Source organism: Aythya fuligula, chromosome 4 (genome assembly GCF_009819795.1).
Source record: "Aythya fuligula isolate bAytFul2 chromosome 4, bAytFul2.pri, whole genome shotgun sequence".
Taxonomy (NCBI): Eukaryota; Metazoa; Chordata; class Aves; order Anseriformes; family Anatidae; genus Aythya; species Aythya fuligula.
Window position 1 is genome coordinate 53,298,517 of NC_045562.1, and position 27,983 is coordinate 53,326,499.

The 27,983-nt window shown below is 40.1% G+C and overlaps 1 protein-coding gene across 1 annotated transcript; it reads right to left on the reverse strand.

The window, feature by feature from the left end:
- Window positions 1-45: 45 nt before the first annotated feature.
- Window positions 46-27,983, reverse strand: KLF3 (Kruppel like factor 3). Its single transcript, XM_032187442.1, has 7 exons — window positions 27,899-27,983; window positions 24,263-24,301; window positions 17,171-17,267; window positions 10,499-10,994; window positions 9,908-10,055; window positions 5,207-5,367; window positions 46-4,068 (listed from the first exon to the last, which is right to left on the reverse strand). The coding sequence occupies exons 3-7, from the start codon at window positions 17,225-17,227 to the stop codon at window positions 3,887-3,889; spliced, it is 1,044 nt and encodes a 347-aa protein (XP_032043333.1). The 5' UTR covers window positions 17,228-17,267; window positions 24,263-24,301; window positions 27,899-27,983; the 3' UTR covers window positions 46-3,886.

Consider the following 27,983-nt stretch of genomic DNA (forward strand, 5'->3'; position numbering starts at 1 on the left):
TGTAACTATCTGTTGTGGTATAGTAGATGATGACATGACCAGAAATAATATTCTGATGGCTTTATTAACAAGTATAATACATATGTATTTTATACTAAATATAGTATGAGGACTGTACAGTACAAATTTATGTTCACAGTTTGACATGACAAAATGTCATTACTGAATTCCCATCGGACTACCAAAGTAGAAACAGTGAAAGTACATTAAACATTCACATCTTTAGTAAGAAAGATTACCAAAATGTCTCCATATTTGCAAGTTATAGTAATGTACACTAGAAACCTTTAATTACCCATTCAGTCTTATTAGCTTATAAAATATATTACATTTTATTAAAAAATTCTGCATAGTTTATACATGTATTAAAGTAAATATAACACCCCTGCTATATTTGCAGGTGAGAGATGCTAAGCCGAAAGATTATTTTGACCCTCTAACATTTAAAGTACATAAATAGCAGAAAAGTACTAATATCTGTAAAATACAATGAAAACTGGTGTAGCCCTCTGAAGATATGTAAAATGGATTTGTATTCACCTATATTTTGCTAACCTTGACAGAGACGACAACGTATTTGGACAAAATGTGGCATTAGAAATACCACTGCAGCATGGCAGCGTACATTTAAATAAAACCACACTGTAACACCTGCTTAGCTTTATACGATTGTCATAGAAACTAGTAACCCATTATAATCAAATGGTTTCAACAGGAACTTTTTAGTAGAACAGTATTATTTGTTTCCTACTGCACAGTGCAACACCGCTAGTGAAAGATGTTTTTTGAAATACACACCATCTGTAGGATTATTTTTTTTTTAATCTTTTCTAAACCGGCTTCTCTTTAGGTCATAGATGGAAAGACCGGCTGCTAAAAAGTATTTAGTTGTATATATTAAAAATTTTCATGGTACCCATCAAATCAAAATTTGCTAAAATGAGTCAACGAGTCACTCAAGATGTAAACGCATGTTTTTCAGCAAAAAGACGAAATCCTATTTGCCTGTGACTTTTTTGACATTCCACAAAGACACCATAGACCCAAGTGAAAAATTGTACAAACAAGGCATTTACATGAAAAAATCTCAAATATTTCTATTTAATATTTAATTTTTTGTTGTCCTAAATCACAAGGCACATAGCTAAAGACATTTCAAAGTTCTATTGCATCTCCACTGTATTTGTCCCCACCATTACCATAAATATTTTCTGGAAAAAAGGTACATAGGCTAATGAATGAACATAGTAAATAAAATAGATTAAGTTCTGCAAAGTGACTCTCAGGTAAAAAGAAGTTCAGCCTTTAAGGTATCTGATTTTATATTTCTAGTTTAAAATAATAAAATAAACCCACAACACATTAAAGAAAACATCTTGCGAAAGCCTTAAAAGAGAAATCAAGCATTGGAAAGAAATGTTGCTTAAGCATCCCAAATTTTAGGCATTTGCATTTGTTAAGCTAAAAATGGGATCAATTGCCATTAACCCGCTTACAGATTAATAGGATCTCACCTACTTTTTCCCCCTAAAATCGTTGAGAACTGTTTTTATCCCAGGATAAAAGCTATTAAGTGGCTGTAGACCTGTGCTTGATGCTACAGAAGTTCCAGGCAGCCCCCTCAGTCAGCAACAGGTCTACAATTATCAATTACCATCAAAATCTTGAGCCAAATGAAGGAGGCAATTTCTGACTCCTCACGATGTTGCTACCACTGAAAATAAGGAATGAAAATCCAACGATAACCATCATTCTAAAACAGCTGCTCGAGAGCAGCAAGCTTATCAATGTTAGTAACAAACCAGCCAAGCAAACAGGGACCGATTGATTTTCCAGGTTTTTCAGTTCTGGAGCTAAACCGATCAGGGTGAGTCCAAGTGAAGTCCTGAGGATTTGGGGTGAGGTAACAGAGCGTATGGATCTTCTTCATAAAAGCTGTACACAACCAGCCCCAGCCCAGCACTGTGAACTCCCATTCTGCCCATTCCAGAGCACAGATGAAGGACTCTATTCCTTAAATAAAATTGCTGGTTTTGTATATTCCCGTATGTAAGATTTGTTACACAATTTGAACAATACTTTGCATTTTACAGCAATCACCATGAGTACGTTTCTCCCCTTTTTCTCTACTGTAACAGGCATGTGTCAGCTGAACACCTGGTAAACCCTGTCAGCAAGGGATGGCTCCTCACACTCAGTCTCACGTGTCTGCAATATTTCAGCTTGGTGTTGGACTCCACAGGATATAGAAGCAGAGTGTTCCTCTCCATTGGTCTTAATGTACCCACCTGCAGATGGACACTCCACCTGTCTCCTCCTGGAGGATTTTATCAACTTCCTCCTCCCCACAACCCTCCATTTCCCAGTGGGTATTTCCAAGAGGAAGGAACATCTGACTTCATCATGTTTACAGTGCAGGGAATGGTGTTTACCTTACACAGGGGAAAGAACAAAAACTCCATGGTGTGCTAGAGTCTAGACAAACACATCCTGTTTCCTTGTAGTGCCATGATCTGCCAGCTAAAAAGACAGAAACCTTCCTTTCAGTGGTGTTCCACATACCAGAACATTCCTAGGGGCAGCTGTAGGTTGTTTGAATTCAGCTTATTCTACTTGTATTCTACCTATGGAGGTGTGTTTGCTAACTGACCTGGGAGTGAGGCGTTGCTGATGTGACATTTTAATGCAATTTAATGACATATCCACAGGGAAGCTTAGTCTACCTAGCATGGAGAGACTACTGGAGTCACAGACCAGAATTGTCAAGTGGATGGTTTGGTATACGTTTTTATCCAAAACAAGATACATGACTCAATTTATCATCAGAAGTGCTTCGTATTTGATGCCATCTTGTCATAAAAATATTGTGAATTAATATTTTAAAATACTGTAGCGTATTAAAGTGGAACTCGCAACAATACAGTTCGGAGCATTTTTGACATGACAATTTCTATTTTCTGAGGTACAGCAGAAAGCAAAAAATATTTAAAGGAAATGTAGGGGAGTGATAACGGAGGGATAGCCTATATCCCTGAAATGAGGTGTGGTAGGTTTCTATGAGTATCTTTTAATGCCATGTTATAGGAGAGTACCGTACGTGTTCCATCCATACAGGTGCACAGAAAACAGACATACAGTGTCACGCAAGGTCTTCATTTAACAAATTTAAAATCCACCAGGGCTTTATGCAGTAAGGACAGGACTGTACACTACACTATAATACAGAGGACAGATGACATTGGTTTAGATACAGAATATTATGTGAAGACCAATTCCTGCTAATTTTTCTTCTTGACTGGGGTGAGTGGTACTACGACTCATTCTTTCTGTCAAGTATATTGCTTAGATTTATTCCTATGGTGTAATTCACTGTTTGGGTAGAGGGGATTTCTAAATCAGGTGTCTTTCTAAAACTGCTGTGTTAACCATACTGCAAAGATCAATAAGGTTGGGAAATCCGTTCATTGCATTGTTGAGCATAAATGAGAGTGTATCCCTTAGAGGGCATATAAATAAAGTCTCTGGCAAGGACTAGCATTTTGGATATTCAGTAACATTTACTACTTTATCAGTATATGCTGGGCTGATTATACGAAGAAACCAACAAAAGCCGTTTGCTTACAAATTCCCTTATTCACAATGGAATACATTAAACATACTCTCTGAAGAAAGGGTTTGCTTAGCATCCCCAGGAGAAAGAAGAGAAAAAGTGTTCACATTCTTTAGGTCTGACCCGTGGCAAGGACATAGAAGGGTTAGATAACATCTATTACTGACCATATGTAAGCTTTTAATGGTATAAACTCAGAGATTCAGACCAGCTGAACCCAAATTAAAATGTATGTGTAAAAAAAAAGAGTTGACAGGAGTCAGGGACAGAAGACACTCAGACTAGCATGTGACGTTTTCTGTGAAGAGCAAGATGGTCCGAACGTGAAAAGCTACGGTCACAGTCTGGGCACTGAAAAGGTTTGATTCCTGTATGCTTGCGGAAATGCCGCGTTAGTTCATCAGAACGAGCAAACTTCCACGTGCATCCCTCCCAAGTGCATTTGTATGGTTTTTCACCTGGAAAAAGAAACACAGAAGTGGGGATTTAAGATACAAACGCATCAGTTATTTGACAGAATTATCCTCTTGCCTTGTCAAATGTCAGCACGTACTTGCATGCTTATTCAAAAAGCCTCCCACCAGCACTGGTCTGCAGAGTATTCTGCGCTGGAAATCGTGCAAAGTTAACAGATCAAAAATTGTTTCCTGCCACAACTTATTTTTGTTATTGTCTCTCTGTTCCTCCCTCTGCCATATCAGCACTTGTTTTGCCTCATCAAGCCCAGAAGTGTGAAAGTTTAAGCATTTGTTCAAGTATTTTCAAAAACAGGACCTCATAGGGTAGATTAGTTGAGGAAAGGATTGGTGCTATCTTTCAATACAGTTGGTAGAAATCTTGTTACCTCTTAAAGTTTCTGTAGTATGCATGACAGGCACCTCTGTCACAAGCAGCTCAACTTAAAATCTTATTTTTTCCCCAATAACTATTTCTAATATGTGATCCTCACTCTCTTTCACACCAATTTGCAGCCAAACAGGTGCAGGAAGGGCTGACTTGTGTCGAGATGTAAGACAGACATAAACTGGGCTCCCTTTCACCTAAAAGCGTCTTGTTTGCAAAGATCTTGGATGTACATTCAACTTGTCAAGATGAACATTTCTGTGGAGAACAGAGATGGGGACACTGGAGCACTCAGAAAAGAGTACTATTGGAGCAGTGGTTAGCATGTCCCCATGAAGCAGACCTGTTTGTCTTTGGCACACAGTCCAGACTTTTGTAAACCGGCTACTCCCATGGAAGTCTCACTCAAATTTAACAGTGATGTAAGAGGTATGGTAGGGCAATTTGAACTGATTTGGTGTTTACAGGGTGTGCGGAGTGAGTAATCTGCAAGCAACTGGACAGAAAATGAGCAAAGAGCCAGTGAATGTAAAGCATACAGCATGATCCTGCTCTGGCTTACAGTCTCGCGGGTTTTTCCTGCTACATCCTCTCTTTCGCTCAGCCCATAATTATATTCAGAACACTGCCAGATCTAATCTATGTTATTTTGTTGTTTACACCTGTGGTAATCTGGCAATTAGTACAAACTAAAAGCTTAATCTACTCTTTTACCAGAGGCTTGATGAAAGAAAAGCATAGCAGTGCTCAAACCTGTATGGGTTCTTCTGTGAGCTTTCAGGTGGGAGCTTTTAGTGTAGACCTTGTTGCAGCCTTCATAATCACACCGATGTATTCTGCGTTTTCTTTGCGTGTCTGGTGATTCCACAGGTAAAGGTCTCTTTCCAGGCTGAACTATAACTGAAGGGTGATTCCTGTGAAGTTAAGTTCAATGTTAAAAATGAAAAACATTTAGCACAGCAAACCTCAGCTAATATGATTCATAACAGAGTCCTTTATTCACTACCACGCTGTCTCTTGGCAGGAAGAACAACATTACATGCATGTCGAAAAATTCAAGAGGGTTTAGCAAATTTCATGTATTCTAGCAGTAATATTTGTGTATGCTTACTCACTTTTCAGCATGATGTAGCCATCTTTACTACCAACTAGCTTTTCAAAAACTTACAAAGATAAAAACCCTTCAAATTCCTGTTTTTCAGTGAAACACAATTTTTCAAACTATGACTTCATAGTGAACTTCTGTTGTATTTATTTGCAGCTTTTCTTCTGCCTTAAAATGCTGTTAATTTGCTTGTAATTGGAAATGGCTATTCCATACTATTACAGAAATTGTATCTTTAGGCTTTCAAAGCAGAACTCAATCTTTATTGTTCCAGCCACTCCTTTAGAGAGTAATTAAGAATTTCCTGTTTGGTGCTGGCAGGAGGGTGCGGCCTCCCTATACCACTGACGTCAATTCCTAAAAGTAGAGTTTAGCCTGTGCAACACACCCACAGGATGTCTAAAGCTGGCTCTCCACCTTCATAAACATCATTTTTTTGCTTTGAAGCCCACAGGTACAGTGCAGGTAGGACATGTATTAACTGCACACAGACTTCCAGAACAAATAAAAACATAAACATTCACATCTCTGAAAATACACTGAGCTTCTCAAAAGCTGTCATTCACTACAGGTATTTATGTTTGAACAACAACGTGAGTGCACCATTGGGCAGAACCTTGGTTCTTTCTTCCATGTCACTGTTAGAAGAGGAAGTATGTTTGTCAGAAATGTAGGTGGCGTTATGAATCTTGCAACCTGCATTTTTCAGCTGTTCAGCAGGTCCACATTGGTTCTTTTTTATTTATTTTTAAGCTTGTAACTGAAACTTAGTATATAATGTACAGATATTAGTATTCCTTGTTCTAAGACCAGCCCCTGCATCTGATAGATATAAGCCTTCTGGAACCCCAGTCGTTTCTCAGTGGCTGTATTTCAAGTTTCTTTACAAGCTGATTTACATTTAATTATCACTAGGTTTATATGAAGAGTTACTTTAACCAAGTTCCTTTAGGGCCTAATATTCAGAAATGCTGAATGACTGCTTCTCACAGCAAGACCATGGACATGTGCTAAAGGTCCTTTGGTGAAAAAAAAAAAGGGAAAAAGAAACAACACTCATGAGGCACAGCAAATAAAAGTTTGCGCATGGTTTAACAAGAAAAATAGTTTCTATTAGCCTCCACAGCAGCAGGATGGAAATTAGTGAAGTGAGAAAAGTTTCACTCTAGTATTCATTCTGTTATTACAGAGTTACCAGCTTGAAACTGGGAGCCACACTCTCTTTCTTGGGTGTTTCTGTGACTGTTGAGTGATGCACTCTTCAAGCACACATTAAATCTAGCTAAAAATACCATAATGGCAGAAAACCCAAGGCAATGATTTTAGATGCAGATGTACATACTCTTAAATAAGAGACAGACTTTTAGCTTCTAGAGAAATGCTTCTCTAAAGTAATGCTCAGTGTTACTGCTGTAGCATACTACTCTTTCTGGAGAAGCTCTGGCTTAGGCCAGCAAGCAAACTTGGTTTAAATATCGATGTGTGGAGGCTACTCTTGGACACTGTGACAGCTGGAAAAATGGAGAAAGAGGATACTGACTGTATGCCATTTGTGATTGTTCATGATGTAAGAGTGCATACACAAAATGCTGCATATTTGTCTCATTTTCCATTTGGAGGAAAGGAGGCTGATAAGGCTACAGAACGTTATCAATATTCAGACAGGGGACAGCAGTTTTAAAAAAATGGTTAAGACGGTGTCAAAAATCAGAGGTAAGAGTCAATAATAAATGCACAGCCTTCTTCCGTCCCTTCTTACACAAGATACAAACTCATGCAAGGCTAACCATGTAGGCATCAATCTGTAATAGTTAAGAGTATCTTCCAAAAATCATGTTGTAATTTCAGCATCTTTTTCTACTTCTTTACCGGCAGACCACACTATATGGCTAGCATGAGTTAGATTTGGACACTTATGCACGCATGAGAATATAATGTTAACAAGGCTTCTTATACGTGTCAGAGATTTTTTACCTGAAGTTTCATTTTAGAAATCACTGCATAGGTACATCAATTATCAGACATTCTAGGAAGTCCAACAATCCCTACAGAAATGCCACCAATATTATATACATAATGCATCTGCCAAAAACTAATTCAAAAACAGCCGTTTAAAAGTGAGACTGAACATACTCCCCTTTAATGTAACTTCCCTGTGTGTCTGAATGTGTGTCAAAACTTTGGGCAGTTGGAACCTATGAAACACAACAAAAAAAAACGTGTAACTAGAGCTCATAATGCTGAGAGAGAGGATGATGAAGCTGTGAGACAACAGGGAGTTTTGTAAAGGTTTAATTCTCTCATCTTGTAACTTTGTGATTTGCCTATTTTTTTAAATGATGAAAGGTAGAAATTGCCATAAACAAACTGCTCGCTGCAGATACAGCAGAATTTGAACTCCAAAGGGCTGGCTTTAGGAATGAACATGAACAGCAGCTCTACAGGACATCTAGGAAGCAATTTAAGGAAGCAACGTGAGGACTGGGTCTCCACGAACACAATGCCTCTGCATGGGCAAATGGATGAGATGCTTTGGGAACAGACCGCTCCGATGTAACAATGCTGCTCGTATCTTACAGCAAATTTTACATTCTTTGCTCGGCGGATGGGTTTCCTGTGGAAACTGGACTCACTGGGAAATAGTTAATGCAAATCACTAATGCAGGTGACAAGCCTACAGAAGTCTCAGCCCTGGAGGAAGGGTGTGGTATCAGCAAGGAACAGCACTTACTGGTCTGCTCTTCTTAAAGACACCTAACAAAGAACAGAAGCGTAGTGTTTGATACCCCTGACCTCGCAGAAGTTGGTTCCAAGTAGATACAGACCTAGCTACTGCGTGTGTTGGGTCCACTGTGGAAGACAAGTCACCACCTAGTAACCACAGAAGTTTCCTATTTCATTGTAATAGAAAACACAAGCTTGCTTTTAAATAAGCAGCATCCTGCTTAGGAAAGCTTGCTGGCAACCAGTTAGCTGTCATTTCACTCAAAAAGGCAGAAATGGTGCAAGTACCAAATTAAATGCCAATCGGAGTTAATTGCAAAGAACCTGCAGCTTGAAACCCACACCTAAGGTGCTGTGAGACTTGAAAATGAGGTGGGGTGCCTGGAAGAAGCTTGTCTGGGGTGCAGCCAGCTCTGGAACAGCAGCATGCCTTCCCTCTGAAGGACATGCAGAAGACTGCCAGTTCCATGCTTTCTCTGGTTGGAATTAGGTGATCTTTAAGGTCCCTTCCAACCCAAACCATTCTCTGATTCACCCGGTGTTCCTGCACTCACACAGTTTTTGGCAGTCTGGCTCGAAGTCCTTCTTCCCCACTCAGAGGAAGGAAGGGAAGAAATGGATTCAGAGGTCATGTACCACGAAACTAGCTCAGTTCCCAACTTCACGTCCTGCCAGAGCCACACCACCAGCCTGTGTGTCCACCCAGAGCAGTGACTGCTGAAGGATGAGCTGGACTCTGGACAATTCCTTAGCTTTGGTAAGTTGACTAAATTTTTTGCAGGAAAGTAGTAAATGGAAATGTGGCCATGGTTCCTCAGGTAATTCCTGATAAATTTTTAACCTTTCCCATCAAAAAATTTCTGCCCCAGACCAGCTTCTTCTTTCTAGCCCTTGCTCTGCCTTTTGCAAATAGGACTGCTTTAAACCTGATCAGATCTGTGATCCAGTTCCCGGACTGGTCCCAGTAACAGCTCTAACAGCACAAAATGTGTTGGTACTTGGGTGCAAACAAGTGGCTGGAGAGGAGACAGAGCTTCCGGAACTACTTAAGCTGCCAAAAAAAACCATTTGTGGAACAATGGCCTCAGGTAAACATGGAACTTCACTGGGTGTACAAAGAACTTGTAGGCCTGAGGGGTTTCTTTCCACTGGGTAGCCAATTTTTTTTTAAAGACAAAAAGGTACTCCAAGAAAAGAAAGTGGAAAGAGTATTTTTAAAGAAAGGTATTTTAGGTCATATAAATACAGAAATCAGTATGGAATGTCTTCAATGTATTTTTCTAACTTGATGCTGGTTTTACTTAAAGATATATCTCTGACTTATTGGCAGTCCTATAAGTCAGTATAATCCAGTAGGATTGGAAGCAGCATTACTCCAGAAATGCATTATATAAATATGACAGATCTATATGGTTGCTATGTAGAAACATGTTATCTACTCCTGTCAAAGAAGAAAAAAAAGTTGCATCACATCTCACTGTGGCAGCTGGGGGGGAAGGATGTTTTTCTGTATTTTACCACATGTCAAACACAGTGACTCTCTCTCACTCTTCCAAATTAGCAACTACTGCAGTGAACTGCATTTTGTTCCCCTGCTGATGTTGGGACTACCGTTAGCTACTTACTCTTGAAGCATTACTTGCTGGGGAGACAATGAGGTCATTGGAGGCGACATTCGTTCAGGATAGAAGTCAGTCTTCGATGGTTCGCTTCCTGGTTCTACTTTAATTGTTTTCTTCAGTGTAGGCTTCTCGAAAGACTCAATGACAGGCACTGTATGGGGAAGGGTCAGAGGAGGAAGGCAACATGTCAAAAATATAGGCAGCTACATAAATAAAGGATATACATAAAAATCTATAGTTAAAGCAAAAGAACCCCTTCCCAAGCTTTATATTTAGTGCACCAATTTATACACAAATATAAAATCTTCTATCTAGGCTATCTGCTGATGAACTATGATTCAAAAATTTCATTTCACATTTCCATCAATTCAAATCTCAGTAGGTCTACTAAGATAAACACCTTTATGCAGGTATAAAATAGAACAGAATGGTAAGTTTGGTAAAATATTTACATAGTAAATTCTTTGCATATTTTAGAAGAACAGAAATTATGTCTCCACTTCCTCAAATGTGAAAAATGCATGAAGAGGTGCCTGGATATACAGTTATTTTCCCAGGATGAGAGGGCATAAAAAAGAAACTGACCACACGAACCTTGCATGCTACTTGGACTTTCCATCTCATCTGTAAGAACTGTGGACACCATGATGGGCTGCTGGAGATGGGGAGCATACATAAAAGGAACCGGCTGGACCACAACAGGCTGGATAACTGGGAGAATTCCAGGGCTTCTCAGTCCATGGCGTGAAAGAGCAGCAGCCATTACAGGTGGGATTGTTATGGGCATAGATAAAGGCTGTACTCCCGGGGGAGATGGCGTGAATTTACTGATAGGTGAGCTGGGTGAGGACAGAGTCAATCCGGGGGAAGTTCTCCTGTGCACAGTCTGAAATTTCAAGGGGGAAGGAGAACTTCCAGTGGAAGGCGGTGAGCTTCGCTTGTTCACCGTAAGGTCTACTGGCTCCATCTGGATTCCATTCGATAGTCCGTCAGCGTTTGAGTAGAATTTATTGTGCAACATGCTCGGTGTAGAATAAATGACGCTGTATTTGTTTGGCTTCATTTGGTCCATGTAATTGGACGGGTATGACTGTCAGAAGGAGCAGAAAAAATAAAGAAGATCAAATAATGAATAAATGTGCATAAAACTACAGCTGAAAAGGAATGACAGCTAATAAAACTGAGGCAAAATGAAAAAGATTCAAGAAAACATTTTAATGTTATTTTCTAAACAAAAGTGAAATAAAGCCTAAGACTTCATGCAGAGGAAGTTACTCACGTACTGATTCACTGTTTCAGAAGCAATGCAAGACAGATGGTGAAAAACAAATCCTCAAAGCTTATTCAATGTTTTTTCTCCCTTAAAAACTGCTTTTCATATACTAAGATGCACATTACTTAACTGACTCAGTAGATACATGGTGCTATGCCCAGTACTTAAGTATAAAATGAGGAACACAAAGTCATATGATGGATCCCAATCAACTGCTTAAGTAACTGGAAAACAATACCTCACAATTGCCACAAGAACAAGGAATCAAGTATTTGCAGCCTGTGAGTGATAAAAAAAATTTACAATTGAGCTATATAAGCTATGGGAGATAAACTCAAGAGTGCAACAGGTAAATTCTAAACCTCTACCTTCTTTTTCTCTTCAGGCTAAAAAAAAAGCAGCTAACTAGTCAGTCTGATTTTGGAAAACTAGTACAAGGCATAAGTATTTGGAGTGTTGGAAGAAGATTCCTGTTAGTGGGAGACAGCAGTTCTCAATACAGGATCATATAAAACCTGAAGTTAATCTTAACCTACACGATGATGTCCACATTTCAGTAAAAATATTTTTTTGTAAACCATGAGGTATTAATAATCAATTCTGTAACATTTCAGAATGTTTCTTCTAGGACTAAAACTTCTAGCATTGAGTCTTCCTTCAAAATGCCACCTTATGTCTTCCCTGTAAAGGACATTTATCTGATTGTAAATGTTGATGATAGCCAGAAGTATTATTGCAAAATGACACAAACATTATTTTCTTAATTTTTTTTTGAAACAGTGAGTTTAGAAAATGTTATGTTTTCCTGATGTGATGAGAAACAACAAAACTGAGTCTACAAAATACTCTTAACTAATGTTATTTTCAAATAAAGCTGCATATAAAAATTGTGTTTAATATTCAAACAGTAAGTATCACATTAAAAACTCTGAAACGTTATTTAATTAACCTTTTTATGACTTAAAAGGTCGACTTATAAAAATGTTCATCTTTTATGGCAACTGGTTCCTCACAACTCTATAAAAATGCCATTATTGCATGCATTGTGGGGTAAAACAAGTTCTGTGGGTACGCCACCATTGCTGAGCCTATCAGTAATTCATTTATTTGAATTCCAAGTGAGGAAGGCCTCTGAATACTGATAGAGTTTAATACTTCATATCAGTTACATGAAAATAACAAACTCCTGTGATCTGTAAAGTTCTCTGTGTACCACAGCACGCATGAATTCATGCATAGCAGAGCCTTACGGATCTTGCACAAGTGCACTGAACCCTACAACTTAGAAAGACTGCAAGAATACTAGAAAGCAAAAAGACCTCACCGTTTATATCTTAGGGAATGCTTTTGGTCATTGAGTCAAAGAATGAAGCATCTCCAAGCTGTACCCAGTTCTGCAAGTAACACTAAGTGTGTGCTGAAAAGCTACCAGACCATTAAAATGTTGCACCGAGACCTATAAACTGGAAAAGTTAAGTAACATATATTTACACAAGCAAGAAGTTGCTTCTAAGAGTTGGGGAGAAAAAAAATATTTTAAAAACTTGATTATGTTAGGGATTCGGTATTACCTCTCATGACTTGAATTATTTTTCATAAAAGGTTTACATTGTTGTCATTAATCTAGCACAGATTTAGCATCAGCTATTTCTCATGGCAGTTTGGGGAAGCTGGATCATTTTTCTAAACTTTTCTTCAAGACTGTAATTGTCATGTTTTATCCAAACAGCAGATAAAGTTGTGAAAGAAAAATGTGGTGCAACAAATGATTTTCTTTATGACAAGAGAGAGAGATTTTTCTGAAGCAGCAGAAAGATGCCTCCTTATGCCTCTCACAGTTCAAAGAGTAGCAGAAAAAAAGAGGGAATTTCTTGAATTTATTTGTGCACCTAAATATTCACAGTATGTGAGGCTTTCCAAATCTGTGTTGGATATAGAAAGGGTGAAAAAGACGAGAAGGATGCTTGAACAACTAAAAGTAGGGTATCTGCTATCAATCAGAGCCCACATGGGATTCATTTTTGTTGAAACCCTGTTAACCTGGAGTAAGTCACACTCGGATCTATCTCACTGGCCTTCACCCTGTAAGAAGACTTCACAGTGTCCTTCTGTAAATTGGGAGCATTAAGAATAGCAAACAAAATAGCCTGACTGGCACTGCTTGGCCTTCAAAATGCCACCAACTGCAGTAACCAGGAGCGTATTTCATAGCCTGCATGAGCAGTCTTTTCTCACCAATCCTAGACCTTCCCCTGGGGACTGCAGCCTGTTCCATCCTGACCAGATCTCTTCCAGATTTGCAGCCATACTAAGGATCTTATGTTGAAAATACTAAATGCTCAGCATGCTGTTGGAACAATGTAAAACTGGATATTATTGCTCTGCCCAAAATATTTAAGCTGGTAAGACTTTACTTGGATTTTCGTTGTGGGAATTAAGAGTGCACGTGGGAGTTCAGTCTGATTTGGATAAAAAAAGTAAAAACAAAACACAAAGAACCCACAAATTCTCACTTTCCTTTAAGTTCTGCTTTGATGAAACATCCCTGTGCAGAACAGAACAGTGTAACCCCACAGTAGCTCACTACTAAAATGCAGGGTTGTATTTCAAGTTATATTCCTTTACAGTCTCCATCCAGATCTTTTTTTTATGTTTGATATGATACTATCCCTCTTGGACCTTATTAAGCAATTCATTTCCCTTTCCTTGCTGTTCAAGGAACTTCTGATATTCGAGTTATCATTCGAAAGTACCATATGGTTGATACATTTAAATCAGTAATTCCAAAACGAGGAAGAATCACCATGCTTTTCTTCTTGACAAGCTATCAAAGAAGACCAGCCAAGAGTGTCAAAAGCACTTATCAGCCCCCAGAAGACTGCTGCTTTCACAAGGGGACATTGCGAAGCACTGATCTGATAGAATTTGCTCAACTCGGTTAAACTGCCACAGTGAAACGTACTGCTTGTTGTACAGGATAACACATTTTGAAGAAAGTCATCGAGTCTTTTTCAAACTACATGACCTCATGAATTTAACCATAGTCTAGCCAGACTTTTACAAAACCAGAAACAGATGAAGAACTTGCTTACTGATTTTACAACATGTGTAAGTATATATCATGGAAGAGAATGAACCGGATTTAGTCCAGAATAGCTAATAAATCAAAAGGCATGCTAGTAGACGAGTTAAGACCTCAATCCCTCATGTAGCACATTGCACTTTGCCTTAAAAAGGGATGAAACAATCTTTTTTTTTGGTTTTGTTTTTGTTTTAACTGATGGAGGGGCAGAGAAAATTGTTTATTTCAATTCAAAGAAAGATGGTCACACAAAGAAAAGGAACTTCTTTCACTAAATGGTCACTGGTGTTTGTCCAAATGTTTAAAAGGTCCTCACAGAAAACATTTAGGTAGGATTCAGATGACTCTGACACTAGTTCACTAAGAATTATCATAAAATGTGTTTAATAATTCAATAATTCAATTCAATAAATAGTACAAGTTGTTGGTAGAGTGATGAAATGCCGTGGGTGCGAGCTGCAGTCATCTGAGAAGTATAGTTAATCCTTTCAGCCACACGCCCTGAAATACAGTGGAGTCAAGACTATAATTTGTTTCCCTCTCCCACCCCAACTAATGGGAATTTTTAAAGACAGACTTTATGCCTACAGTGTATGCTTGGGTAAAATAACCAATCATTCTGAAAGGGCTTCATTTAGTCTGATCTCTAATGATACTATTCGAATGACAGATACCATACAAATCCTGATTTTGAAACTGAGTTATGCCAGCCCATGTTAAACTGAATCCTATGCTCAGCACCTCTAAAAAATGACACTAATAGTTTGTCTTTCCTTCTACCTCCTCAGAAGGAAGATCAACAGCACTAATGTACTTGGCTATGGCTGCTAGCCTTTCCTATGTTTTCTCCATGCCATGTCTTTAAATGCTGTTCCTGCTGGGCAGCCTTGGCAGGAGGGCTCCAGGGATGCTACATGACCAAGAAGTGCTCCACATAGCCTCTAGGAGCTAGTCGGAGTGATAGCACTGAGTTAAGAGGATGCCCAAGCTGACTCCAGAGGTCCAACCACTCCTCTGATGTGTAAGCAGCATGCAGCATAGAATACACAACATCTGGAACTACAGTCCTGAAGTGCTTCATGTTGGAAACATGCCCTTGTTCTTCCCACTGCATGTTCTCTCTCACCCACAGTTGTTAAGGGGCGATGGCTCGCTCTCCTGGTCAGCCTTCTGAGGGACTGACTGTGCCCAGGGTGCTGGGACAGGGTCTCCTGCCTCTCACGTGCATCATCCCAAACCACTGCAGAGCCTTTTCTGGGAGATGAAGGCAGATGTGTACAACAGACAGCTCATGGTGTCTCTGTAGTGATTTTCTATTACTCATGTATTAACATTTTTATTGTACAGGTGGCCCACTTTCTGCCTTTGATAGATACCATAAAACATCCTTAGATAATCATGGATAATCACAACTCATCTCAATGAGGACATGCAATAACTGTGATTGAAGTCACAGACAGACTGATCAATACTAAGGTTCTTTCTTGACCCAAATATTGGAATTTGTCAATATGCTTACACCCTTAATAATAGGCCAATTTCTTTTCTATCTTTGCTCAGAAGTAAATATGGAAGTCAAACTTTAATTTTAAAATGCATATAAAGCTTAACACTCAAAAAGTGTCCTTAGTAGCACCAAAGAAATCAGAGTGCTCATGGATGTATTTAATTTAATGCAATTATTCTACATTTTAAATAGAACAGAAAGCAAACTTTTCACTGAGAGATGCCAGTCAGAGCATGAGTTTAATGAGTTTAATGCACCCTAATTTATGCACACTGACTTCATGCTTTTAATTGATCAGCCTTTCTAAGGGTGTGGTTTCATGTCACACTTAATCTGATCTTATTGCAGGCTACTGCTGGAAGGGGAGGTGTCCTGCTCCCTCCTCCTTTCCCCTCCCCTTACTCTAGCATCAAGCAGCTGCAGAGTGAATCAGATTAGTTGCCTGATCTGACAAAAAAAAAGGGTGGGGTATTTTTGGCAGGTTAGCAATTCAGTGGTCTGATCCAAAGAATCCAAGTTATTCTGTGTCCACACAGTAGCCTCATGTCATACAAAGAAGACAGTGGGAGCAAAAAGCTGAAAAAGAGGAATAAAAAAAACAATCTTTCCTTTCAGTGGCAGCAGCCTGAAGTTGAATAGGTGAAGTATAGGGAAACTGCTTCCTAACCTTGTATTTCCCTGGCACCCTAAATCATCACAGCTCAGTGTTCCCTTCCCAGCCACATGTTCCTGTTGCTCTTGCTTATCAAACACTTTGCAGAGGTGACCCTATATACCAAGCTGATGGAAAATTAACCCAATTGAAAAGTCAAGTCTCCATTTCTTTTTCTCCAGTCCTCCTTCACTGTTTCTCATCTGATTACATGGTAAGATAATTAATTCAGCATACCCAGGAAAAAAGCCTTACTTTTTTTGTCAAGATTAATTTTCTGCTGGTTAGAGCACTGAGTTAGCCCTAGGCACATGCGGTTAAGACCAGAATAGAAAGAGAAGAGGGGATGGGGAGAAACTGTTCATTTAGTTCAAAGGTGTAACACTGAAACCACAGGCTCTTGCCAATTCACTGTGAAGTCTAGTGGCTTAATTTCAACCTACTTCCATCATGAAGTCAGCAGCATGACCTAAAGAGACTGTATTTGCAGTGTGTGGGTGTAGAGTTCTTCGATGTTCTCTCTTCTGCTCTGCGGATGGCACACCAGCAGAAGTAATGCCACAGGTCATTCATGGACAACAAATTCATGAAGTACAGAAAGTCTTCCTACACTATGAGTCTTATTGCCCTAATATGAAAATACAGATTCACAACCTTTCCTAGACTAGTCCAAAGCTTAAGAGAAATCTTGGTATAAATTTATAGATGGAACAGTGTCATTACAATGGCTGAAATATTTTAAAAAGTCTTACCACTGAAATAGGGTCCATGGCTTCTTGCTTGATAGGGACTGGGTCAAACATTAGCATCTTTTTTATTCACCTGTTCTGATGCCTGCGATGTCCCGGCCTACACAAGAAAGACAATGTGTTAGAAAGCTGCAGGAAAGCCCCAATTCAACTTTCTGAACTGTAGAGAACTTACTATTTGCCAGGTACATGTCTGTATTTATCCATCTCTAACACAGTTTCTTAAATATTTGACAGAGCTTCATTTAAAAAAAAAAAAAAAAAAAAAAAAAAGCTATCTTAAGTTTATTCTTTCCCATTCGCCACTGAAATAAAGGGACATCTGCTCACTTTAATGAAAGTTGCTGTGAATTTTTATTGTTCATGTCCATGTATCAACTTTCATTAGCTGTCAGTGTGCAAATACAACACAGTCTAGACCATACATTTCTCATCATGATTTTAACTTCAGAATAATCTTGTATAGCTGACCATAAAGTGAACTGATTCTGGAAAGAATCTCTTTCCTATAAGTCCTAATAGAAAAGCCAAAACCTTCATGTGCAATGACACTGAAATCAACGCAGAAGAAAGACGATGAAAAATCTGGACTAATTTAGAGAAGTACACTCAATGTGCTGCAATAACTTAACATGAAAGAATACTTAAGTTATTTTCTGGAGAGAATACGTTTGCTGACAGTTCAACAATAATTTCTGCTAACTATGCAAAGGAAAAGCACTCCAGAAAATCTGGCTGTATTCTGTGCAGCTTCAGTTGTTTTTTCTACAATGTTCAACCTCACTTTTCCAATTTTAGCTTATCTTGAACTGCCTGATAAAAAAAATATTTAGCATAAAGCACGTCATCACTTAACTATTGTATTACACATCTTTGGTCAGTTTGGAAAGATACTGTGCAGGCAAAGAACAGATATCTCTGTTGGAGTGGGCCATAAAGCAAAGTAAAAAAGTAAAACCAAGCGAAGCAAAGTAATGTTGTTCTCAGTGACATTTAGATTTTGATAAGCTTTTATATACTAGTTGAGATGGTATATATTATATGATTGATGTTCAGCGAGGATACTTTGATCATGTACAGTACCTTGCACTGCCCTGCAAGGAAGTGGTCTGACATCTCTAAGATGTTGACAAAAAAATCTTACGTTTACTTTTGACCAGTAGATGGCACTGGAAATAAACGAATACAGCCAGAAGACACCCTCTAGACAATTTCACCCCAAGGAAGTAGGCTAAAGGCTCAACAGATTTGGAGTTCTGTCCAGAAGATTTCCCCAGAAAAAAATTCCCCATAAATTTATACGAAATGTTAAGCTATACCTGTTTCAAGTTAAAGCTAACGAGCCTATGCTAATGAACAATCTTGCAATGAACTGCCACGTGATTGTAAATAAGGAATTGGTAAATGCTTCCAGAGAAAGATGGCATGAGCTGTTACAAGTCAAGTTAATTATTCAGGTATATGAATGCAGTTTCAAGCATTACAGAAAAATATTACAACAGTGTTCCTGTTGAATAACAGAAACAAATTAGGATCACAAGTAAATTAATGCATCTTCATAGCATTTCTTAGAAAAATCACAGGCCTGATAAAAGCAAACTGAAGAAAAAAAGTTAAATAGAACAGCTCAATGCAATTTTGATTTTAAACATAAAATGTAGTTTTAGTTTAGAAGCAGTTTTGTAGAGATGACTCTACTTACTAGAAATCATGATAATTTTGTTAACACTTTAATCATGCTCACAAGAAGGTTGTCAACCATACTTATTTTCTTTGAATGGTTATCTTCTTCAGGTTTTTAGTGTTTCCCAGAGAGAACTAACATTTCAGAGGACTGTTACCTCAGCAATATATCCACATATCTATGCACTGAGTACACACATGTATCTATGCATCACTTACACATATCCACTGACATATATATGCATTGTGGGAACACAAAAAAAGAGGTATTTTTAAACATAAAGAATATTTACAGAAAAACGTACCATTTCAGACTTCATACATAAGAATTTGGTACAACTTACTTTCAGATTTGCAGAAACTTTCAGTTTTTACTTTGAATGTGCATAGATAGTGACACATCAAGTTGTACTTCAGTGTAGAGAGGAAGGAAGGAAGGAAAGGAAGAAAGAAGAGAAGAGAAGAGAAGAGAAGAGAAGAGAAGAGAAGAGAAGAGAAGAGAAGAGAAGAGAAGAGAAGAGAAGAGAAGAGAAGAGAAGAGAAGAGAAGAGAAGAGAAGAGAAGAGAAGAGAAGAGAAGAGAAGAGAAGAGATTTGTTCTAAGAAACCAGTCATGTTCCCAGGCTACTCATTTTGTAGTTTTAAAACTGGATTTTCTTCAATTTAAGAATTAGTCCTTCACTCCTTTTGCTCCAAGTGCACAAAAGACTTTTGTTTCACATTTCACTTTATGCTACATATCTGAGTGTTTCTTGAGAGGTCTCAAAATTACTGTGCAGTGCCATTGACAACAGAAAGTGTACTGCACCAAGTAAAAGTGAAAAGTAATTCTCAATCTTTCTCAGATGCAGTCATCTAAGAACAGAAGAAAACATTACGTTTATTGCTGCATCACAGTGCAGAAATTGAGTACTCCTTCATCGTGTGTTACTCAAGAGATAGCTTTTCTTTCCCAGTTTGATAGTAAGTAGAAAAATTTTCAAGATGGGAAAATCAATGAATGTATAACACTTGGTCTTGTTGGTCCAGACTAGAGTGTTTGATGCTTATTTTGTGGAAATTGATAGAGCTGCTAGAGAGTCAGTATAAACCAGCTTTGGGTCTGTCATTTAAAATTTAGGTCAGAGTGACACTTTCCTAAGACTGCAAGCAAACTCATAAAACCATGCTCTTTGTGTCTAGAAATAGTGCTCCAAAGAGATTGCTTGGCCCATATTCACAAGGAAATATGTCTACATACACACTAATAAACACACAAATACACCATGCTACTTTAAGTAAGAAATTACAGTAGTTTTTCTTAGTTTATTTGTAAAATTATGCCTACCAAATCAAAATCTTACTATGTCTTCCCTCTAAACATGTGAGAAGGGGCCAACAGGGAAAGTAAACAATCTTATTTGTTTCTATTACAGAGGAATGAAAAAAACAGTTGGGTTCTACTTTACACACTGATTTCATAATATGCTTGTTTGAAAGCCCACAAATTGTTTAGTAAATAAAACTAATTTCTGGAAAGTTAAAATACTGTTCCTATTTTCTCAGGTACCCTTAAAATAACACTGAAGAAACAACAATATATTTACATTAAACATATTAAAAAGTAAGGGCTTTTAGTGTTTACCTAGTAGATAACTTATTATTTTTTTTTTTCACGTGGGCTAAAAGAATTTAAAATGCATGTAATCTGAAACTAAATAATTAACTGCAATCCGGTAGGCAAACGTTCCACCTTTTTTTTTTTTTTTTTTTTTTTTCTCTCCTTCTCTTTTTCTGCTAACAAGCCACCCAGTTTTACTTTCTTGCCTCCTCCCATTCACTCCACCCTGTGGATCTCTGCCAAGTCAGTCCAACTTGTCCAAACAGGACATGGCTTTTGATAAGATTTTGCTCACGCCCTGTACTTCAGAAAGACAAATGAAGCAATTGGGTTTTGTATGCAAATAAGGACAGGTGCAAGGTAAAGTCCAGGCAAAGTTCCTCAGTATTTCCATGTGTGAAGTCCAGTGAAAAGAGCAAATGAGAAAAATCACAAAATCTGCCCTTACAACCCAATTAAGAACCAAAGTATCCCCTCCAGAAGGAAAGTTCATGTCCCTGTCAAGATTGGAGAGTTCTTGAGATTAACTTCTGTATGGGTATGGTTTGCTGTTTCAGAGACATAATTAGTAAATGAGAGCTTAAAGTCACTTAGCCTGCATTCTGGCAGTAAGGATTTGTATAGATTATTTGCAGTGGCCAAAAGGAGCAAAACAGTTGAAGAACACACCCAGCCTGCACATCTGCACCACACACCAGCTGCTGAAAGGCAATCGTGCTCCTGCCATGGCTCTGTACCTCACCTTCAAGGTCCGCCAACCCCACAGCCCTGTTAGGAAAGGGTGGGGTGGACGTCCAGTTCTGGCTCTGCACATCCAACAACTACAGATCCTCTCGGCAGCACAGAGCCTTTGCTCCAGACCTGGGAGCGCAGGCAGTGACCTGAAAGATAGCACAGCTGTGGATAGCAGGGTGGGGGCCATAAATCCTCCCTCTCTTCACTCTGCATAAAACTATGCGCCAGTGTTTGCTTTCTCAATCTTTCTGCCTGGGGAAGCAAGGAATGCTGCCCTGTGGTACAGTGAGGCTTTGTCTAGAAGCATCAAGGTATTATTGTTACTGTTGGTATAATTACAGAATAATGTAATGGTATCTGCTAAATTAGCACTGCCTGAGCGGCCTCCCCAAAGACAGGGCAGCGCTGCTGGTATCTGGCAGCCACCGTGTTTCTTGTGGCTGCAGCTCTTCAGCCCAAGCCCTTTGGGACTTACGCTGTTGCCCCGAAAGTGGTACTTCTTCTGCGAGCCTCAAGTCAAACTTCCCCTATTATTAAGGAGAAGTGATAACATCAGAAGACTCTCCACTGATGAAATCCAAAGGGAGGGGAGGCTTCCTGGGCCGGGCTGAGAAGCCTCCTTCAGTGGAACCTTGGAAGATAGTCTGACAGAGGAAAAAACAGCGTCTGACAGCAGGAGTCCCTGGAAAGGGTTGAGAAAGGGTTTTCCACAGCTCCTAGCAAGATGTGTTTGCACTGACAGTACCGGCTGCTCATCAAGACCTGTGTCAGCAAAAAAAAAGTATTTCTGAAGTTCCATTAACTTTAATGGGAAGTAAGCGAGTGCTGAACTGCGCCGGGCCCCAGAATAGCAGCAGGCAAAGAAACTCCCCAGCTCAGCAGAGCACAGCTCTCAGATCCAGCCCCAGACAGCATGAGCAGGGGAAGGAGCGAAGGCCTCGAGATGGAGCTGGGGGAAGGGAACGGAGCAGCCACCCCACAAAGAACAGCAGGGGGAAAATCATGAAGAAGCAGTACACCAAGAAAACATGCTGCAGGTCAGCAGCCCCCTGCATTTGCTTATTCACTGGATTTCCTCTGGGAAATGGCAGTAAGTGTTCAAAAATTTAGGATACCGTGTAAAAAGAAAGCGGCACCTGGACAAAAACTTTCAGCTGAATGCTTTACTTGTTAGGTGTAAAGGAATATTAAGATAAATGGCAATATTTTGTTTCGATTTCATTAAGTTGTGTCACTTAACAATAAAAGCTCTCCAAAAATGCCATGCACCCTAGTGCAGGGGCGTGACCAGATGGCCTCAAGTGCTCCCCTCCAAACCTCATTACTCTAAGATTAATATGCCTCTTTAACTAGATGCTTCAATGAAATCAAAATAACTAGTTTTTTAAAACCCACTGCAATTAAACATTCTAATTTTTATGTGACAGCACATTTTATTCTTTCCTTTCACATGGCAAAGAATTTCAAACTATTTTGGCTTTTTATTGACACGAACATCTTTTACCTTCCCTCCAGTGCAAGCAGGCTGAAAAATCTGGTATTTTGTGCAGCTTGTACATTCTAACTTTGCTGATATCACTTTGACCTAGAACTGTTTTGTCATAATCATTTATCAGCTGTGTAGCAGACTAATCAGTATTTCAATTAGATTTGATAATTACTGTTGCAGGCTGTTTGAAGCCACATGTCGGGAAATGGACTTCTTGAACATAAAAATTTCGGGAAAAAAAAAGTTTTTGCAGTGCTTACTAAAAAAAATGCCTCTTTTGCCAAAGAAAAATGGAGTCCAGTTCAACCTTCAGTTCTACATCTACTGAACCCAAGGGAAAGAGAAAGAAAAGCTCTTGAGGCACCTCCATTAGACAATATTCTCCCTTATCAGGGCAGACTACTGTCTGGTTTCCTGTCTCAACTCAAGCTACTGCTTCGAAGGAGAAACAGTCTAGTAAGGATAAAAGATCAGACTTCTGAAAACAAGTGAAGTATGTGGAATGGTATGATAATCTTTCCCTTCCAAACTGAACTTTGTTTTCTGTTGTGTTTTTTCTTAATTTTGAAGATAATTTTAAAGGACAAATATTAATCCTGTCTTTTTATATTACTAGGGAAGAATGACAGAAGGTACTGCTGTGTAACATAAAGGACTCTACTATTTCATGAACCTTGAGAGAGATTGAAAATTTTTGATAGTATGGGAGAGAAGAAAGAAATTCTAATCCTAAGGAAAGTGTACATTTATGAACAATAGCTTAAACGACTAATTTGAGCGAGGATTTGAATATAGGGCAAATGTTGATGAACTTCTGTGTATCTACAGCAGTGAAAAAAACAAGAGGGAAAAGAGCTGGATAGCGCAGTGGGTACAAGTGAGACAGTGATCAAAGAAACTCAGACTCTTTAAAAGCGGAAATTCTGTCGTGCCTTCATGGATCAAGTTTGTTGGTAACATACTGACTGCATGATAGGCAGACTTGACCACACACTTGTGTTTTTTTTTTTTTTCCATTCTGACTTAGTTTACTACTAAAAAAATACTAGAGCTTTATCATTCAGTATGGCTGATGAACACTTGCACTTCTTTCCCCTGGGAGATATCTACTGTGGCTACAAAGCCCTCAAAGGAGGGCTCAGCATCAAGTCAACACTTAATAGGGAAGGGTTAAATCTCTGCTAAAACCAGCTCTGCCAAACTTCATATTCTGGATTGGAAGCAACTAGCCTTGGAATGAAAACACAAAGCTTCAATGCTGACAGCATAAAGAACTTTAAAAGACCTCCTGTTAGCAGTGCTAATTAATATTAAAAAGTTGGCTTACAAAACTATTATAATTTTAATCTCAGTCTCAGATTTTGTAAGACTTCTGAATACAAAAAGGTGTGAACCACAAAATGTACTGCATTTATTATACGCTAGTTTCCAATATCAAACTACAGTTAAATGCAACATTTTTCCTTTGTCACAGGGAAAAAAAAGATGGTATGTTTGAAATCCTGTGCAAATTGACTAAATTAAGTAAAAATAGTTATGTAAAAATAAGTGGCAGTAACAAATGTGAAAATAATCAGTAAACAACTTACCAAAACTGTGCGGCCAAATACTTCTTGTTATCTGGAATTCTGAATAGACAAGAAACAAGTTCATGTAAGGATGCGCATATTATTTAGTAAGTATTTTTTTCACATACAATTAAACCCTGAAAGAGGAAGTTCATAGCATGTATTTCAGATACTTCTTAAAAGACACAATAGCATTTAAAACATCTGCAGTGATCACAAACAAGTGATCCTTAGCATCCTAAAGAGCAACTGCAGGGATTAAAAGGCTACTTTAAAAAATGAAGTAAAAAAAGTAGCAAAATAGAAGAGTTAAAGTATTTCGGTGCGAACAGGAAACATGCATATTCCAGCACAGAAATGACAGAGAGGAATAAACAGTCCATCTTGCATTTTCATCCAGGGGCCTGATTCAAAAGCCCAGTGAAGTTAATGCAAGTCTTTCTCTTGATTTCAATGAGCTTTGGCTTGGGTCCTTTAGCTCTTCATCAGTCAGACCCAAAGCAACAGCAAGATTTATATCTCTTTTTGGACTTCCTCTTGATGTTTCTCCATGTTTGCCTGTAACAGGCTGTGGGAAGAAGACAAATCTTAAAACGGGACTAAAAAGATTACTTTTGCGCCTTCAGAAATGCAAAACATAGGACAGCTACACCTATTTATTCCCAAGAAAAGATAGCCAGCAGTCTCATTTTCTGTATTACATCCATGAGACAGAGAATCTTCTAGTTTGGATGATGAGAAAATGTTTATTCCTTTCATGAACTGGAACTACGAGGTGCTTGCGGTGGGCCATCCAGGTTGGGTAAGGGCAGAAGCCAAAGCTCCCTCTGCAAGGTGCATCTGCAAGATGTGGGCTCTCTTCTTGTGCTCTTTTTACACCAGCGTAACTCCGCAGCTTTAATGGAGCTGTTCCAGCCCGGCTGGTGTTGCAAGCCAGAGGAGAAAACTGGATCCCAGTTCTCTGGAGACTTGAGTACCCGTTCTCGGCAAAGGGAGCAAAGCTCTTCAGGTCACCCCCATAAGCACATTGGGAGTCGCGGGCGCGCGTTAAAGGTTAACTTGGAAATCTCATGATGACATAACACAGGCATCTTAAGCAATCGTGAGTGTGTAGAGACATGATAACTCACTGGGTGGGGATTGGGAGTTGAGGGGCAGTGACAAGGGGCCTGGACGAGGCTACCGATCTACCAGAAAACAGCCTGAAACAGGAAAGAGCACCACATATGCCACTTGGAATGTGTGACGCAAACCCCAGCCTTGAAACAAAGAACAGGAAACAGCTCTGCTGGCTGCGCTGGGGAGAAAGCACAGAGAAACATTTAGGCGGCCCTCCCTGACCCTATATTCATGAGCAGCTGGAGTCTTTTAAAACAACAACAGTGGGTGGAGGTGTTTGTTCATTGGGTGTGAAGAAAAACACTGTCCTTATGCTGGGGACCTGCCCTATTTACAAACAGGCACCCTTAACAACACGAGGGAGCACGAGATTTTTTAGACACCACGGGTCATGACGATTAACCGAAGCCTTTCCCTGGGATCGATTGATTTATTACAGGACTGACAGAACGCCAGTAGCTGAACAGAAGCAGAGCTTCATTTCTCCAAGCAGTCACAGCTCCTAGCCCAGAAGCGAGGACCTACACGAGCAGGACCAAGGGAATCAGCCGGCCACAGGAGGAGCTGTAGAGGAAGGGGCTGCTGCAGGCAGCATCTCGCTTGGTTGGGCCAGCATGCTCCATGGCTGAGGACCTGCACAGCTCAGCGCACCTACTGCATCTGTCCAAAGCACCGCACGCGTGGCTGTCGGCATCCCTCAGCCACATGCAGAGACTTTGCCTCGGGACCCGACTTTCTGTGGATAACACTTTTATTTGCAAAGCGCCCAAATACCCAGCCAGATAAACGAACTCCTTCCTCAAGGTGGAGGCAGAGGAAAGGTGCATTTTGCCTAGATGTCATATACTAGGGTAACTTCAACACTTGCTTTCCTTCAAAGCTGTGGTTTCATTGCACTCTCTTCCCTTACATGCTTTGCATCGGTTATTTATACACCAGGGGTGGGACAGCTAACGCTATCCAATGTGAGAACATGTTACAGCAAATTATGTGGACTGGCACTACAGCAGCACTAACAACTGCTGCAGGCTCCCCATGGCTGGTGTTTAAGAGTGCGCTGGCCAGCAGAGCATCTGCACAGCGATGTGTGGGTGCAGGCTTTATGCTGATGATATCAGCTCCTTACTGTCTTCATACCCAGCATCTGGAACTAAGCAACTTGGTGGCTGTACAGCTCCTGTCTCTACTACCTTAGAGCCTTTGGCTGATCTCGCTCATGTTTACATCATTTTTTATCTGAAGGCTTTTGCTTTCGGCTGACCAGGTATCGACCGCATGGCTCAAATCCTTGCAGCACATCAGGGCTGTCTCACGGCTCTGTTACCGAGAGCAAATTTTGTCCAGTTTCTCATGGAAGGCACAGACCACTTTGTATCTTCTCCCTTCTCACACACACCCCGCCCTTGCCCCCGTCCCTCTTGTGGTCTGTACCACGCTGTGTGCAGGGGAAAAAAAAGGTATTTTGCCTGCTTGGACAGAAATAAAAAAGGCCACTCACACCAGCTTCAAGTTTTTATATTTATACTAGGCAAAAAGCTCTTAAAAATACAAGAGGAAAGTTAGTTTGAAGTAAATCTCTTCTGGGTCAGGCAGGATTATCAAATCCAGATGTAGCTCCTCTCACACAAGAAGTTCCTCATGCAATTACCAAGAGTGTGCATCTTAAAAGTATTATATGGGAAAAAATCATTACTGAGCAGCCATGTAAGCCTTTGTTTTCAATACAGGTAATGAGCATTCAGGGATATTAGTTTAAATAAAGTAAGCCTTCAAAGCTCTCGTATCCGGCACCCAAATTCAGCCTTTCATAACAATAAAGCCTTCAGAGTTCAGCTCTACAAACAGTGGCACTTCCTGCATTTTCAAAGGCTAGGAAGCAAATAAAGCACAGCGGACAATACAGGTACAGTGAGTGAGGTATCAGGGGAGGACACGAGGCAAGTCCCTATTTTTTTTCCCCTCCCTGCCCTCCTGAGCAGCCCCCAGCCCCTCTCCCCGCACCGGGCTGTCCTGTGCCAGGGCTGCCCCCGGCCGCGCGAGAGGCGCATCTGACAAAAGTCCAAAGTAAACGCTCCCATCCGCGTTTAGGCTTAAAGAATTAATTATTATTATTATTATTATTATTATTATTATTAACAAACGAACGGCGTCCAGAAAAAGGGAAGCAAATTGCGGTCGTTGCTCCTACCGCCGTACCCAGCTGCGGCGCGGCTGAACTTCACCTCGACCCCTGCCAGCTCGGAGGGGGGGGGCGGATAATATGGTTTTGGGGGGCACGACCACCCCCTGGCTTAACCTGGAGCTCGGCCGGACCCTTCCCAAAACCCGAACCCACCCGGGAACATCTCCCCGGGCCGCTGCCCGTCCCCCCGTCCCCAAAAAGCCCCCGCACCCCGCACCGGGATGGTGGCGGCGGGGGCGTCCCAGCGGGGTCGGGGCAGGTGCGCGGAGCCCCCCGGATCCCCCCCATCCCCACAGCAGCTCGGGGAAACTTTCCGGGGGGCTGCCGCACACACACACACACCCACACACACTTACGCTGGGCAGGAGGTGCGGAGGGCGCCGTGGGGGCGCTGGGCGGCGAGGCTGGAGGCTGGAGGCGCCGTGGCTCCGGCTCTGTGTG